General features: G+C 36.3%; 1 protein-coding gene across 1 annotated transcript in view; it reads left to right on the top strand.

Annotated features, from left to right (window-relative positions):
- Nucleotides 1-14,495, top strand: part of B3GAT2 (beta-1,3-glucuronyltransferase 2) — an 80,292-nt gene extending 65,797 nt beyond the window's left edge. The window contains exons 3-4 of the mRNA XM_025444904.3: nt 13,705-13,853; nt 13,939-14,495. Of these exons, the coding sequence (XP_025300689.1) occupies nt 13,705-13,853; nt 13,939-14,025 (236 nt within the window). The 3' untranslated portion in view covers nt 14,026-14,495. The remainder of the gene's footprint in view (nt 1-13,704; nt 13,854-13,938) is intronic.
- The last annotated feature ends 2 nt before the right edge of the window (nt 14,496-14,497 follow it).

The raw sequence follows: 14,497 nt of genomic DNA, 5'->3' as shown, positions 1-14,497 counted from the left end.
CTTTTCAGAGTAAAGATTTAAATGAATTGTTATAGACTAAATAAAGAATACGTCTTAGAAATAAAAAGTGTTTTATTTTTTCCACAAAGAACAATGATTGCTAAATGGCTTTGAGGAGTTTAAAAAAATGGACCAAAAAAAAAAAAATAAGGTTTACCCTGAAGCGATCATAAAGTTTCAATCCATATTCTGGAGCAGTTTAACAAATCCATTTAACAGCCAGGCCATGTGTTTTCATTCCTTTTTGGTACTAGAAAAAAGAAATCATTCTAAGGTATAATTGGACATAAGTGTGGAAAACTATATTTCTCCCTGCCCCCTAGGAGCATGCATGGCACATGAGTATTCAGGCTTAGGATCGTGAAAATCTATAGTTAAGCATTTACATGAAATAATGGCAATTTAGAGGTGATAGTCAAGAGGGCTTTTTATACAGCCCTCTTTTTTGCTTTCTATGTCTGATTTAAGTATAGTGAAAATGATTCCCGAAACACTATTAACATATCTGTTTTTCAGCTGGATAGTTCAGATGACAAGGCTGAAAGGTACAAGATTATGAAAAAAAAAGTACTTAAGTATAGTTTTCTACTTCTTAAATTGAGATATAATTGACATATACTAGTTTTAGGTGTACAACATTTGTATATATCGTAAAATGATCACCACAGTTTTTCTAGTTAATATCCATCACCACATATAGTTAAAAATATTTCTCTTGTTATGAGAACTAAGTTCTGCTCTACTAACTTTCAAATATACAACATAGTATTAACTCTAGTCACTATGCTGTAATTCCATCCCCAGGAATTATTTATTTTGTAACTGAGAATTGATACCTTCTGACCACCCTCCACCTGCCTACTTCTGACAACCATTAGTGTATTCCCTGGATCTGTGAGTTTGATTTTTTTTTTTTTTTTTTTAGATTTTGCATGTAAGTGAAATCATTTGGCATTTGTCTTTTTCTGACTTATTGCATTTAGCATGATGTACCCAGAGTTCACATTTTTGCAAAAGGCAAAAAATTTTCTTCTATTTTATGGCTGAATAATATTCCGTTGTGTATATATACCACATCTTCTTATCCAAATTCATCCATCACAGGACACCTAGGTTGCTTTCGTGCCTTAGCTACTGTAAGTAATACTGCAATGAATGTGTGGGGAGGGGAGGGTCATGCATATATCTTTTTGAGTTCGTTTTTCATTTTTCTTTTATAAATACTCAGAAGTGGTATTGCTGGATCATATGGTATTTTTAACTTTTTTTTTTTATGATAGTCACAGAGAGAGAGAGAGAGAGAGAGGCAGAGACACAGGCAGAGGGAGAAGCAGGCTCCATGCTCCGGGAGCCCGACGTGGGATTCGATCCCGGGTCTCCAGGATTGCACCCTGGGCCAAAGGCAGGCGCTAAACCGCTGCGCCACCCAGGGATCCCTATTTTTAATTTTTTGAGGAATCTCTAAAATATACTGTTTTTCATAGCAGCTGCACTAATTTACACTCCTACCGACAGTGTTCATGGGTCCCCTTTTCTCCATGCCCTTGCCAACAATGTTATTTCTTATCTTTTTGATACTCGCCATTCTAACATGTGTGAAGTGATAGGTCATTGTGGTTTTGATTTACACTTTCCTGATAGTTAGTGATAATTGAATATCTTTTCATGTGTCTATTGGCCATCTGCATGTCTTCTTCGAAATATGTGTATTCAGGTCATCTGCTCATTTTTAAGTCATATTGTTCTGGTTTTTTTGCTATCGAGTTATATGAGTTCTTTATGTGTTTGGGATATAACTGTCTTAGAAATATGATTTACAGATATTTTCTCACATTTAGTAGGTTGCCTTTTTATTTTGCTGGTAGTTTCCTCTGCTGGGCTGAGGCTTCTTATTTCCATGTAGTCTCACTCACCTGTTTTTGCTTTTGCTGCCTTTACTTTTGGCATTTGATCCAAAAAATATTCACCAAGATTGTTGTCAAGGAGCTTACAACCTATGTTTTTGTCTAGGAGTTTTACAGATTCAGGTCTTACATTCAAGTCTTTAATTCATTTGGAGTTAATTTTTGTATATGGCATAAGACAGTGGTTGAGTTTCATTCTTTGGCCTGTGGCTGTCCAGTTTTCCCAAGACCATTTATTGAAGAGTCTGTGCTTTCCTCATGGTATATTCTTGGCTCCTTTGTATTCTTGGCTCCTTTGTCGTAATGGACCATATATGCGGAGGTTTATTTCTGGGCTCTTTATTCTGTTTCATTTATCTATGTATCTGTTTAATGCAAATACCATACTGTTTTGATTACTATAGCTTCGTGATATAGTTTGAAATCTTCTTAGGTATTTTATTCTTTCTGATGCAATTGTAAGTAGGATTGTTTTCTTAATTTCTCTTTCTGATAGTTCATTACTAGTGTTTCGAAATGCCAACAATTTTTGCATATAAATTTTGTATCCTGCAATTAACTGAACTCATTTATTATAATAGTTTTTGGTAAAATATTTAGGATTTTCTATATATAGTATGTCATCTGCAAATAGTGAATTTTACTACTAGTTTAACAATTTGGATGACTTATTTCTTGTCTGATTGCTGTAGCTAGGACTTCTAGTACTATATTGAATAAAAGTGAGAGTGGGCAGCCTTGTCTTGTTAGGGAAACAAGCTTTTAGCTTTCACTGTTGAGTATGATGTTAGCTGTGGGCTTGTTATATATGGCCCTTATTATATTGAGGTGCATTTCTTCTATATCTAGTTTGTTGAGAGTTTTTAATCACAAGTGGATATTGAATTTTGTCAAATATTGGAGTTTTTTGCATCTATTAAGATGATCATATCATTTTCATCCTTTATTTTTCAGTCTGGTGGGTCACACTGATAGATTTGCAGATGTTGAATCATCCTTGCATCCCTGGAATAAGTCTCATTTGATAATGTGATTTTTTTTAATGTGTTGTTTAATTCTTTGCTAATACTTTGTAGAGGATTTTGTATCTATGTTCATCAAAGATACTGGTCTGTAATTTTCTTGTGGTATCCTTGTCAGGTTTGGTATCAGGGTACTGCTGGCTTCATAAATGGAAGTTATTCCTCCTTTTCAATTTTTGGAAGCATTTGAGAAGGCTAGGTATTAACTCTTTGAATATTTGGTAAAATTTATCAGTGAAGCCATCTGGTTTTGTACTTTGTTTCTTGGGAGGTTTTTGATTACTGATCCATTCTGCTTACTAGTAATTGGTCTATTCAGATTTTCTATTTATTTATGGTTCCTGGTAGGTTGTATGTTTCTAAGGAATTCATTTTTTTCTGTGTTGTCTGATTTTGTTGGTGTATACTTGTTCATAGTCATTTATTATCCCTTCTGTTTCTGTGATATGAGTTACAATGTCTTCACTTTCATTTCTGACTTTATTTATTTGAGCCCACTCTTTCTTGGTCATTCCAGCTAACTTGTTTGTCAGTTTTGTTTATCTTATCAAAGAATCAGCTCTTAATTTCATCAGTCATCTCTATTACCTTTTAGTCTCTATTTAACTTATTTCTTCTCTGATCTTTGCTATATGCTTCTCTCCTTCTAACTTTTGGTGGTGTTTTTTCTTTTTCTAGTTGTCTGAGGAAGGGAGGTTGTTTGAGATCTCTGTCTTTTGTGTAGGCATTTATCACTAAGAACCTTCCTTTTAGAACTACTTTTGCTGTATTTCATAAGTTTTAGGATGTTATGTTTCCATTTGTATTTGTTTCAAGGTATTTTTCTCAGCATTTTTCCATTTTTAACCTTCATGCCCTACCTTACTGTGGCTGCTTCTTTCATGCTTATCCTCTTCAAATGGTGATAATGTGGTTAAGGGTTTGGGGGAAAAAAAAAAAGGTGACATCATTGGTAATGACAGAGTAAGGACCTCTGAATATTGTCTTATATAGAAACAATGAGAATACTTTCAGAAATTGTCAAAATCAACTTTTTCACAACTATGGAAATTAAGCCAGAGTGTATGTACACCAATCTGAGGAATGTTCAAGAAAAATGCTTAAATGTTGGTAATAATGAGTATGACATTATTTCAACTTTCCCTATTCCCATCCTCTTCTTCCTGCCTCCCTGGTGGTTGTGAAAATCAAGAGTCCTACAGTCAGGGTGAAAATCAGCAGCTATTCATTCTAACAGTCACTGGGGGTAGAACAGGGTTGAAACTCACCAAAGCTCCATTATAAGAGAATTGCCATTATTCTACCCAATAGGTCTGTAGAAATTGACATTCTCAAAGCTTATCTTTATCTGACCTAAGATCTTGCTCAGTACAAACAGCCTTTTCCTAGGAGCCTTTGTAAGAAATAAAAAATAGGAAAACAAAAACTAAACAAAAATAAAAATCAAATGTTGATTGTTTACCATTACAGCTCTCTGAGGCAATGATAATAGTTATGACAAACAAATTATTAAAAAATTTCAACGGAAAAATCTTGGATAATATTTACATAGGGGCTTTGAAAAGCTCTAACATATTTCTAGGATTCTAGAAGGCCATATAGTAGTAGTGTAGGTCTAAGTATAGGGTCCAGAGCTGTACATATGCTTATGAAAAAACCTTAGAAGGCCCTGAGTTCTCATCTCTGACCTTGAGACTGTGCAAGATTAACAACTGATTTCTCATCAGGAACCACAGAAGCCAGAAGGCAGTGGGATGACATAAATACCCAAAGAAAAATACTGTCAACCAAGAATTCTATATCTAGCATAAGTATCCTTCAAAAATGAAGAAATGAAATGAGCCTGGGTGGCTCAGTGGTTTGGTGCCTGCCTTCGGCCCAAGGCGTGATCCTGGAGTCCCAGGTTGGAGTCCCACATTGGGCTCCCTGCATGGAGCCTGCTTCTCCCTCTGCCTGTGTCTCTGCCTCTGTGTGTGTGTGTCTCATGAATAAATAAATAAAGATATTTTTTAAAAAACTGAAGGAGAGATTAAGATATTCCTGATAAACAAATGCCAAGAAAACTTATCACTAGCAAATATGTTCTATGAGAAGTACTGAAGAGTCTTTTAGGCTAAAATGATAGGATACCAGACAGTAATTCTAATCACACAAACAAATAAGAGTGCCAGTAAAAGTAATGTATGGATAAATTTTAAAGAGAGTATAGATGTAAGTTTTACCTCTCTTTTTTCCATACTCTCTTATTTAAAAGACAACTGCATGAAGCAATAATTAGAAATCAGGATTAAGAGCTATACAATATAGATGTAATTTGAGAACAGGACAAAGGGGGGCAGGAATAATGGAACTATGTAGGAGCAAAGTTTTTGTGTACTACTGAAATTGGTATTTATCTGAACTAGATTGTTAGAAGTGAAGATGTTAATTGTAATTCCCAGGGCAGCTGCTAAATAAGTAACTCAAAAAAATAAATGATAAGTGACAAAATGATACACTAACAAATATCCTTTTAATGCAAAATAAGATGGTAGTTTAGGAATAGAGGAATGAACAGATATTAGACATGAAGGAAATACATTGCAAACTGGCAAATATGAATCTTAATTTACCAGTAATTCCATTAAATATAAATGGATCAAACAATGTCCATTAAAAAGACATATAGACACAATGGATTAAAAAAATCACACAAAAAAACTCCAAAAACCACCGTGATTGAAGTATAATGTTGTCTACAAGAAAAAAAATTTTAGGTATAAGTAGGTTGAAAGCAAAAGAATGTAAAAGGACCTCCCATGCAACAGGAACCAAAAAAAGGGCTGGAGTAACTATATGAATACCAGACAAAATAGACTTAAAGACAGAGTTGCCTGTAGAGACAAAAAAGTTATTTTATAATGATAAAAGTGTCTGTCCTTTAAGAAGATATGACAAAAAAAGAAGATATGGCAGTTATAAATATATATGCATCTTACGATGGAGCCCCAAAATACATAAAGCAGAAATGACAGAATTGAAGGGAAGATACAGCTCAACAATAATCATTGCAAACATCAACATCTATTTTCAATAATATAACAATTAGGAGACAAACTAAGAAGCCCTGAAAAGTACTGTAAATTAACGAGACCTGTAAAATCTAGAGAATGTTCCACTCAACAGATATACATTCTTTTCAAATGCACAAATGAACATACTCTAGGAGGGACTATAAAGTATGTTTTATGTTAAGCCATAAAACAAGTCTTAATAAATTTAAAATAGTTGAAAGCATACAAAATGTGTTCTCAGGCCATGCTGGAATGAAATTAGAAATCACTACCATAAAGGAGTTGGAAATTTAAAAGTATGTGGAAATTAAACAGCATACTCATAACCACTTGGTCAAGGAATATATCATAAGGGAAATTGGAAAATATTTTTAGATGAATGAAAATGGAAACCCAATATACTAAAACTTAGAGATTGCCCCTAAAGCAGTGCCTAGAGGAAAACTTATACCTACAAATGCTTCTGTTAAAAAGAAAGATCTGAAACCAATAACCTAAACTTTTGCCATAAGAAACTAGGAACAGAAAACTAAACCCAAAATAAGTAGAAGGAAATAAATTAGGGCCAAAGTAAATGAAACAGGGAATAGAAAAGCAATAGAGGAAATGGGCAAAACCAAAAGTTTGTTTCTTTACACGCATCAACAAAACTGACAAACTTTTTAGTTTTATTGTCCAGGGAAAAGGAGACAAGCTTCAGATTATTAAAATTAGGAATGAAAACAAGAACATTACTACTGTTTATAGAAGATTGTAAGAGAAAAACCATGAAACATTATATGCCAACACATTAGATAATAGAGATGACATGGGCAAACTCATGGAAAGACTATTAAAACTGATTCTCAAAGGGCACCTGGCTGGCTCAGTTGGTGGAGCATGCAACTCTTGTCTCAGGGTTATGAGTTCAAGTCCCACATTGCGTGTAAGTGTAGAGGATTACTTTAAAAAAAATCACCTTAAATAGAAAATCTGAATATACTCATAAGAGATGGATTAAAACAAAACTTCTATAGAGAAAAGCCCAGTTCCAGATAGTTTTCCTGGTGAATTCTAACAAATATTTAAAGAAGAATTAAAGGGTGTCTGGGTGGCTCAATTAAGGATCTGCCTACAGCTAAGGTCATGATCTCCAGGTCCTGGGATCGAATCCCACATTGGGCTTCCTGCTCAGCAGGGAGTCTGCTTCTCTCTCTCTCTGCCCCTCCCCACCACTTGTCCTCTCTGTCAGATAAATAAATTCTTTAAGAAAATAAGAATTAAGACCAATCTTTCATGAACGTTTCCAAAATGTAAGGTGGGAACATGTTTGAAGTCCTTCTATAAAGCCATAGTTACCCTGATACCAACACTGGACATCAAAGAGAAAAAAAACCCTATAGACTAATATTCCTTATGAATGTGGATGCAAAAATCCTAAACAAAGTACTAGTGGAGTTAATCCAGCAAAATATAACAAAAAAGATCATACACCATAACCAGGTGGGATTTATCCCTGTCGTGTAAGGTTAGTTCATATACAAAAGTCAGTAAATATGCTACACCATATCAGAACAAACAACAAAAGCCACATGATCAAATTAATAGGTGCAGAAAATGTGACAGAATTCAACATTCTTTCATGATAAAGACACTAGATTGATAAGTGAGGAATGGAAAAGAACATCTTTTACCTGATACAGGGCATCCATGAAAAAGCTAACCTACTTAATAGCTGAAGATGAAAGCTTTTCCCCTAAGATCATGACGAGGATGACCCCTCTTGACAGTTGTATTCACCTTTGTAATGTAGGTTGTAACTGGGATAATTAGTTGAAAGCAATGAATAAAAGGCATCTAGGTTGTAAAGGAAGAAGTAAAATATCTTTAGTTATCAATAGCATGATTTTTTTTTAATATAGCCTCAAGAGTACATGTACAACTTGTAGCATGGAGCCTACTTAAAAAAAAATGGGGGGAGGTGCCCGGGTGGCTCAGTCAGTTAAGTGTCTAACTCTTGGTCTCAGTTCAGGTCTTGATTCCAGAATTGAGTTTCAACTCTGTGTTGGAGCCTACACTATTATTAGTGCTAGTAAATAAATTTAGCAAGATTGTAAGATACAAGATCAACATAAGAAATCAATTGCATTTCTATTACATTGGCAATGAACAACTTGAAAAATGAAACTATAAGACCATTTTATTCACAATAGTGTCAAATAATAAAATACTCAGTAACATTTAACAAAATAAGTATCAGGCTTGTATACTAAAAACTATAAAACATTATTAAGAGAAATTAAAGAACTTGAGAAGTAGAAAGACATCTTATATTCCTGGATTAGGAGACAATGTTATGGGTTAAAAGATTACTCAAATGACAGTATTCCCCAAATTAATCTGTAGATTCAGGGTAATTCCTATCAAGATTATGGCTGCCTGTTTTGCAGAAATTGCCAACATCATCCTAAAATTCATATTGGAAAGGAAGGGACTTAAAATAGCCAAAACAATTTTGAAACAGAACAAAGTTGGAAGACTTAAACTTTCTGATATGAAAACTTAGTATATAAAGCTCCAGGAATAGCATGGCACTGGCATAAAGATGAGTATATGAATTAATAGAATGGAATTGAAAGAGCAGAAATAAACTCTTACATTATGGGTTTATCAATCAGTTGATTTTTGCCAAGGATGCCAAGACCATTCAATAGAGAAAGACTAGTTTTTAAAAATGGTGCCGAGTTATGAATATGCTAAAAGCCACTTAATGCTCCTTTAAAAAGGCAAATTTCATTATCTATGAATTCTATCTCAATGAGGGGCGCGGGTAGGTAGGGAAGATTCACACACTTTACAAAAGACTGGATGTGCTCTGCTAGGACGAGCTGTGAGTGGTTCACCTCAGAATTACAGAGAGGAGAGGAGGTACCACATGCACATCTTTAGACAGTTGTATGTGTATACATTTAAAAAATTTATTTATTGGAGAGGAAGGCAGGGAGAGCACAAATGGTGGAGGGGCAGAGGGGAGAGGGAGAAGCAGATTCCTCACCAAGCAGGGAGCTTGATGCAGGGCTTGATCTCAGAACCCCAAGGGCATGTCGTGAGCTGAAGGCAGACACTTAACTGAGCCACCCAGGTGCCCCTACATGTGTAAATGCTTTAATTTGGAGATTATCTTTTTTTTTTTTTAATCTGTAGTAGAGACCGACTTTTTAAATTACCTGATACCTACTGCCAGTAGTAGAAGTGTCAAGAGCCCAGTATTCTAATACCATTAGCCAGAGTGACTGTTAGGGAAAAAAGGCCATTAGTATCTTTCTTGTAACCAGACTATAAAGGTATTGCTGCCATAAACTATCCTTTGGGAATTAGAAATAGTTTTGGTTTGTATCAGCCTTGCTTGAGATTAGACTGTGTGGTTAGAAAAAAGAGAATATGCCAGTGGGACAAGTATATGGAAGTGAGACTAAGTTGATACATACTATAAGGAATTGATAAGCATTACCAATGCTTTTAACTATAGCTGAAGGAGGAAGAGATTTGCTGGACTTGCTTTTTCCTTTCCAGTTTGTCTGGTTTTTGTTTTTTCCTTATTGTAATGACTAGGGCCTCCAGTACATTGTTGAATAAAATTTGAGAGCAGACAGCCTTGCATTCCAGACTGCAAGGGTTTAACACTGTCTTTCACTATTAAGCATATATAATATTGGCAGTAGGTGTTTCGTAGATGCTCTTTATCAAGTTGAGGAAGTTATTAGTTTACCAAGTAGCTTTTTAAAAATCTTGATGTTGGATTTTGTCGAGTGCATTTTCTCTAGAATTTTTTTTTTTTAAGTCTAGCTTTGTGAATTACACTGATTTTGAAATGTTAAATCGACATTGCAGTCTTGGAATAAACCTCATTTGGTCATGATTGAATGCCAGCATGAATCCAACCAACTGAATCCAACAATAATCCTCTCAGGACCCCAAGATCATGACCTAAGCTACCCAGGTGCCCCTTAAGTACTGCTTTAGATGCATCCTACATTTCTGTTTTCATTCAGTTAACCACTTTTTCATTTCCCTTTTGATTTCTTCTTAGATCCATAGTTTATTTAGAATTACATTATTTGGTGTCCAAATATTTGGAGATCTTCCAGATATTTTCGTATTATTTCTATTTGAATTCCTTTTACAGTTTGAGCTCTTTTGAATTTATTGAGATTTGATTTATGGCCCAGACTACGGCCTGTCTTGACAATGCTCCTTGAAAAATCGTGTATTCTGTATTGTTAGATGGAGTGTCCTATAAATGTCCGGTCAAGTTGGTTAAGTCTTATATAATACCTTTACTGATCAAACTTAGTAAGTTTTCAGTTATTCCATTTTCTATCTCCCTTTCCTACCTTTCATTCAATTTCTGTGACTTGTTTGTATGTTTTGGTGTTTTCTTTTTAGTGGTTTCTATTGTTATGTCTTCAAGTTTGCTAGCCTTTATTCTGCAGTGTCTTATCAGCTGCTAATACCAGCTTGTATATTTTCACAACAGTGAGATCTCTGGGTCTTTTTTCTATCTGCCGTTATCTCTCATTAGCATGCTCAATCTTTCCCCTACCTTTTTGAACATAGGAGGCTTATTTATAATGTCTTAATGTCTTTGTTCTGTAATTCTATCATCTATGTTATTTCTGTTGACTGATTTTTATTTTCATTATGGGGTTGTATTTTCCGGCTTATTTGTACATCTGGTAATTTTTGTAGCTCAGGTGTTTTGAATTTTATGTTGCTGGGTACTAGAAAAAATTCTGTTATGTTTATATAGAATATGTGTGACATAAGCTTATTATATATACATATGTATATGTATACACACACACACAGGGGAATACAAACATAAGAGACAGTTTCTCCACCCTATCCCTGTGTCACTTGAAGAAGTCAGGAAGTTCTGTGTTCATAGTGAATAACCAGTTTTAATTTGCATTTTAATTTTTATACACCCGTAGGACAGGGAATTCTACTCTCATGATTTTTGTAAGGCTCCCAGTATCTGAACTACTGCCAACATCTTTAAAGCTAAATTAATTTCACTAGAAAAAAGGAAGGGTACGTATGATACTTGAGGCATAAATACTTGGAAATTAAGAAAACCCAAAATATCCATGTTGGGTTGGAAGCAGTGGTTTAAGAAGCTAAAAACTCCTTGTGCTGCTTTCAGAGGGAAAACTCTTTAACTCCCCAGCTTCTTAGCAGGTCAGATGATTCCCTGAAAGGCAACCCCGGAGTTTGGGGCTAGGTAGTGTGCAGTTCCTACATGCTGGCTGTGCCCGCTTCCTTTGAAGTACTTTGAAGCTGAGCAGAGGCATGGTGAAGAAATAGAGGAGGTAGGAGATTGAAGAGCATCTGAATTGCCTCCCTCCTCCTTTTGTATTATTAAACAGAAAACCACGTTGCCACTGTGGTGAGCCACAGTTGCTGGCCTGCCAGGCGCCACCCACCCCTCCAGTGAGGCCAGGAAAGGGCCAGTTGTCAGCTTTGCTTGCGGAAGTTGTACATTGTACCAAATGAGTCTGCTTTAAGAGTTAGAAGGATATTCCTGAACCAAGGAAAACAAGAAAATACAATCCATATTTTTCAGTGGTCACCATGATGAATGTGTTCAAGACTTCGGGGAAAATGAAGACAATCAAAGTGGCTTCAAGCATTTTCAGACTGCTTTACATTTTAGACTCTTTTTTTAAGTTAAGAATGAGGAAATACTACCTTAAAGCCATGTGAAAAATATACCAGGATCTTAAGTGATTGAGAAGGGCAGGTCCTCAACTATAGAAAAGGGATGAAACTTAAAGTACAATGAGAAAAAGCAAGACATCTTAAGACACTAAAATCTGAATTCACCGATTATAAAAGTTACCTTTTGTGAATTTGACGTTTTGGCTTTTTGCTGAAGAAGTCTGTGGCTGTTTAGGCTGTATGAAGAAGGCTTCAGACTTACCAGCCAAGTGGTGTGAAATGCAGGTGGCCTGATTTCTGCCACTACTTTCGCAGCCCCTTTTCCTTTCAACCGTTTTCCAACTGTAAATGGTGGCCAGTGCCATCTGCCCTTCTTATAATGGTATTTTAACTTACATACCATAGAATCTTTTGAACTGTGCTTTGCAGTTAGTGGGGTCTTTCCATTTGCTGATTTTATATCAGACGTTGAGTTGAAAAGGTGTCACACCGCTCTTGCAGGTGAGGAAATGGGGAAGTTTCAGGATCAAGAAAGGTTATGACTTGGCCAATGTCCCAAGTACAAGGATCCAGGCAAAACCAAAAGGCTTCTAATTCCAAATTTAGTGTTCCTTCTGCTGGAATGTGCTGCCTCTTTTCAGGATTGGTGGAGAATTTTGGGGCCAGTCCTCAGCTAATGCTTTATTTATTCTGCCTCACTCAGCAAGTGATGTACAAAGTTATGTTCGTAGGTGGCTTAGTGGGAGGTTTTCCTATCAAGGGGACAGGTTCTAGTATGTGGGACTGGCCCAGTCTGGCAGGTGAGGAGATTGAGAATGCTGGTTGTAGTTGTAGTTGTAGTTTTTTTTTTTTTTTAAGATTTATTTATTCATTCAGAGAGAGCAAAGAGAGAGGCAGAGACACAGGCGGAGGGAGAAGCAGGCTCCATGCAGGAAGCCCGATGCGGGACTAGATCCCGAGTCTCCAGGATCACACCCCGGGCTGCAGGCGGCGCTAAACCGCTGCACCACCGGGGCTGCCCTGGTTATAGTTTTCTCACAACTCCCCAACTATACTTTTGCAAAAAGAAGCATAAATCAATTCAGTTAATGTTGAAGAGGGCAAAATGTTGCTAAGAAATGTCCTTGGAAATTGGTCCTCACAGCTTTAATTCTAGGAGGGTGTCTGACTTTACAGAGTCAGCTTAGTCATTAAGAGCAGAGGTCCAGGGCTTCAGACTTTCAAAACAACTACAAAGGTTGTAGCAGTTGCTTGCTGAGATAGCTTGTAGAGCATTTAATGGCTGAGCCTTTAACACAGGATTTGTTAAACTACAGATTTAAATAGTAATGATTTTTCATGACTAAATCATTCAAGGAGGTTGACACTCATTTGTTTCCTTAAAAAAAAGAATTAAACCCCAAAATTAAATTTATCAAATGGCCTGACATCTCCCGCATTGATTTCCAACTCTCCCCCATCCCTGTCCGGTTGAACCAAGTGGAAATTTAAACCAAATGATTATGTAGTTTTCATTTTCTAGCTAATTGACTTCTATTCCTCAGTCTTCTAAACTCAATCACAGCAGTGCTGGTTCTGGTAAGAGCACACATAAAGATGGTAAAAAAATAGGCAGGAGACCCGGGCAGGCTCTCTCTATCCGGAGGATATTTAGGGTAAGTCTGTATGCTCTTCAGCTACATTTAGTTCTTAATTCCCAGTGTGCTGAATGTCGGGGTGTGATGACTTCTGTGAAAGAGCAGCTTATTATCAACAGCCCAGACTTTGTATATACAGTAGATGTTGTTCCCTGCCCCCACCCCCGTGCATACACCTTTGTCATGGCACTGAATAGACTACACTGTAATAACTGTCTTTCCTTTTGGGACTGTGATACATATAATGCTCCTATTCAACTTTGTGAACCAAGACCTAGCACATACTTGATATTCAAAGAAGTTTTTGATGTATCTGAAATTTTACAGAAAAAAAGAGAAGTACACCAGTATTTTATTTTAAAGTCTTTTTTTTTTTCTTTTCACAAAGGATTTGCTGTAAGTCTTCAAGTCATCTTGTCCAATCCAAAAGCCGTATTTAAGCGCCGTGGATCCCAGCCAGGGATGCAAGAATCTGATTTTCTAAAACAGATAACAACAGTTGAAGAACTGGAACCAAAAGCAAATAACTGCACCAAGGTATTCATTTCACTTGTGCTGCTTGACCTTGTTGAGTGTCAGCGTTAAGAAGTGTGGCTACCCAAAAGATTTCCCTCCTCTTTAGGTTCTCGTGTGGCACACGCGGACAGAGAAGGTTAATCTAGCCAACGAGCCAAAGTACCGCCTGGACACAGTGAAAATTGAGGTATAAACTGAACTGAAGCAGCAGCTGGTGCAGTCTGCCTGGCTAGTGGATGTGGAAGAGGAGTTCGGAGGTTAGGCTGCAGAACATTCAGGTATTGTTCACTTCAGTAGGACAGCCTTTATTGTCAGCTGATGGACATCTGTTTAAACAGAGCCTGTCAGTTCATACAGCTGATGGGATTGGTATAAAGTCTATGTTTTTGTCTTTGTTTGTTCTGCATGTTTTTCCTACAACTAAACTGGAAGTTCTTTGTACAGTACAACTAGTGACACTGCAGGATACTGTTGTGAGTATCTTACGTACTTTTTTTTTTCCCATTTGGCCTTATAATTGGTAGAACGGAGCAGGTTTTAGAAACAAATGACAGGTATTTTGTCAACTAAATGTTCCCAGTTCCTCACTTTGCAATGTTAAGTAATATTTGTAAGGTTGGTGGCAGTATACATTGTAGGAAATAAAACCCACAAAAATAAAAAGG

This window comes from Canis lupus, chromosome 12, assembly GCF_003254725.2.
Source record: "Canis lupus dingo isolate Sandy chromosome 12, ASM325472v2, whole genome shotgun sequence".
NCBI classification, from domain to species: Eukaryota; Metazoa; Chordata; class Mammalia; order Carnivora; family Canidae; genus Canis; species Canis lupus.
The sequence above is the reverse complement of the archived record's forward strand: the minus strand, read 5'-3'. Positions and strand labels throughout refer to the sequence as shown.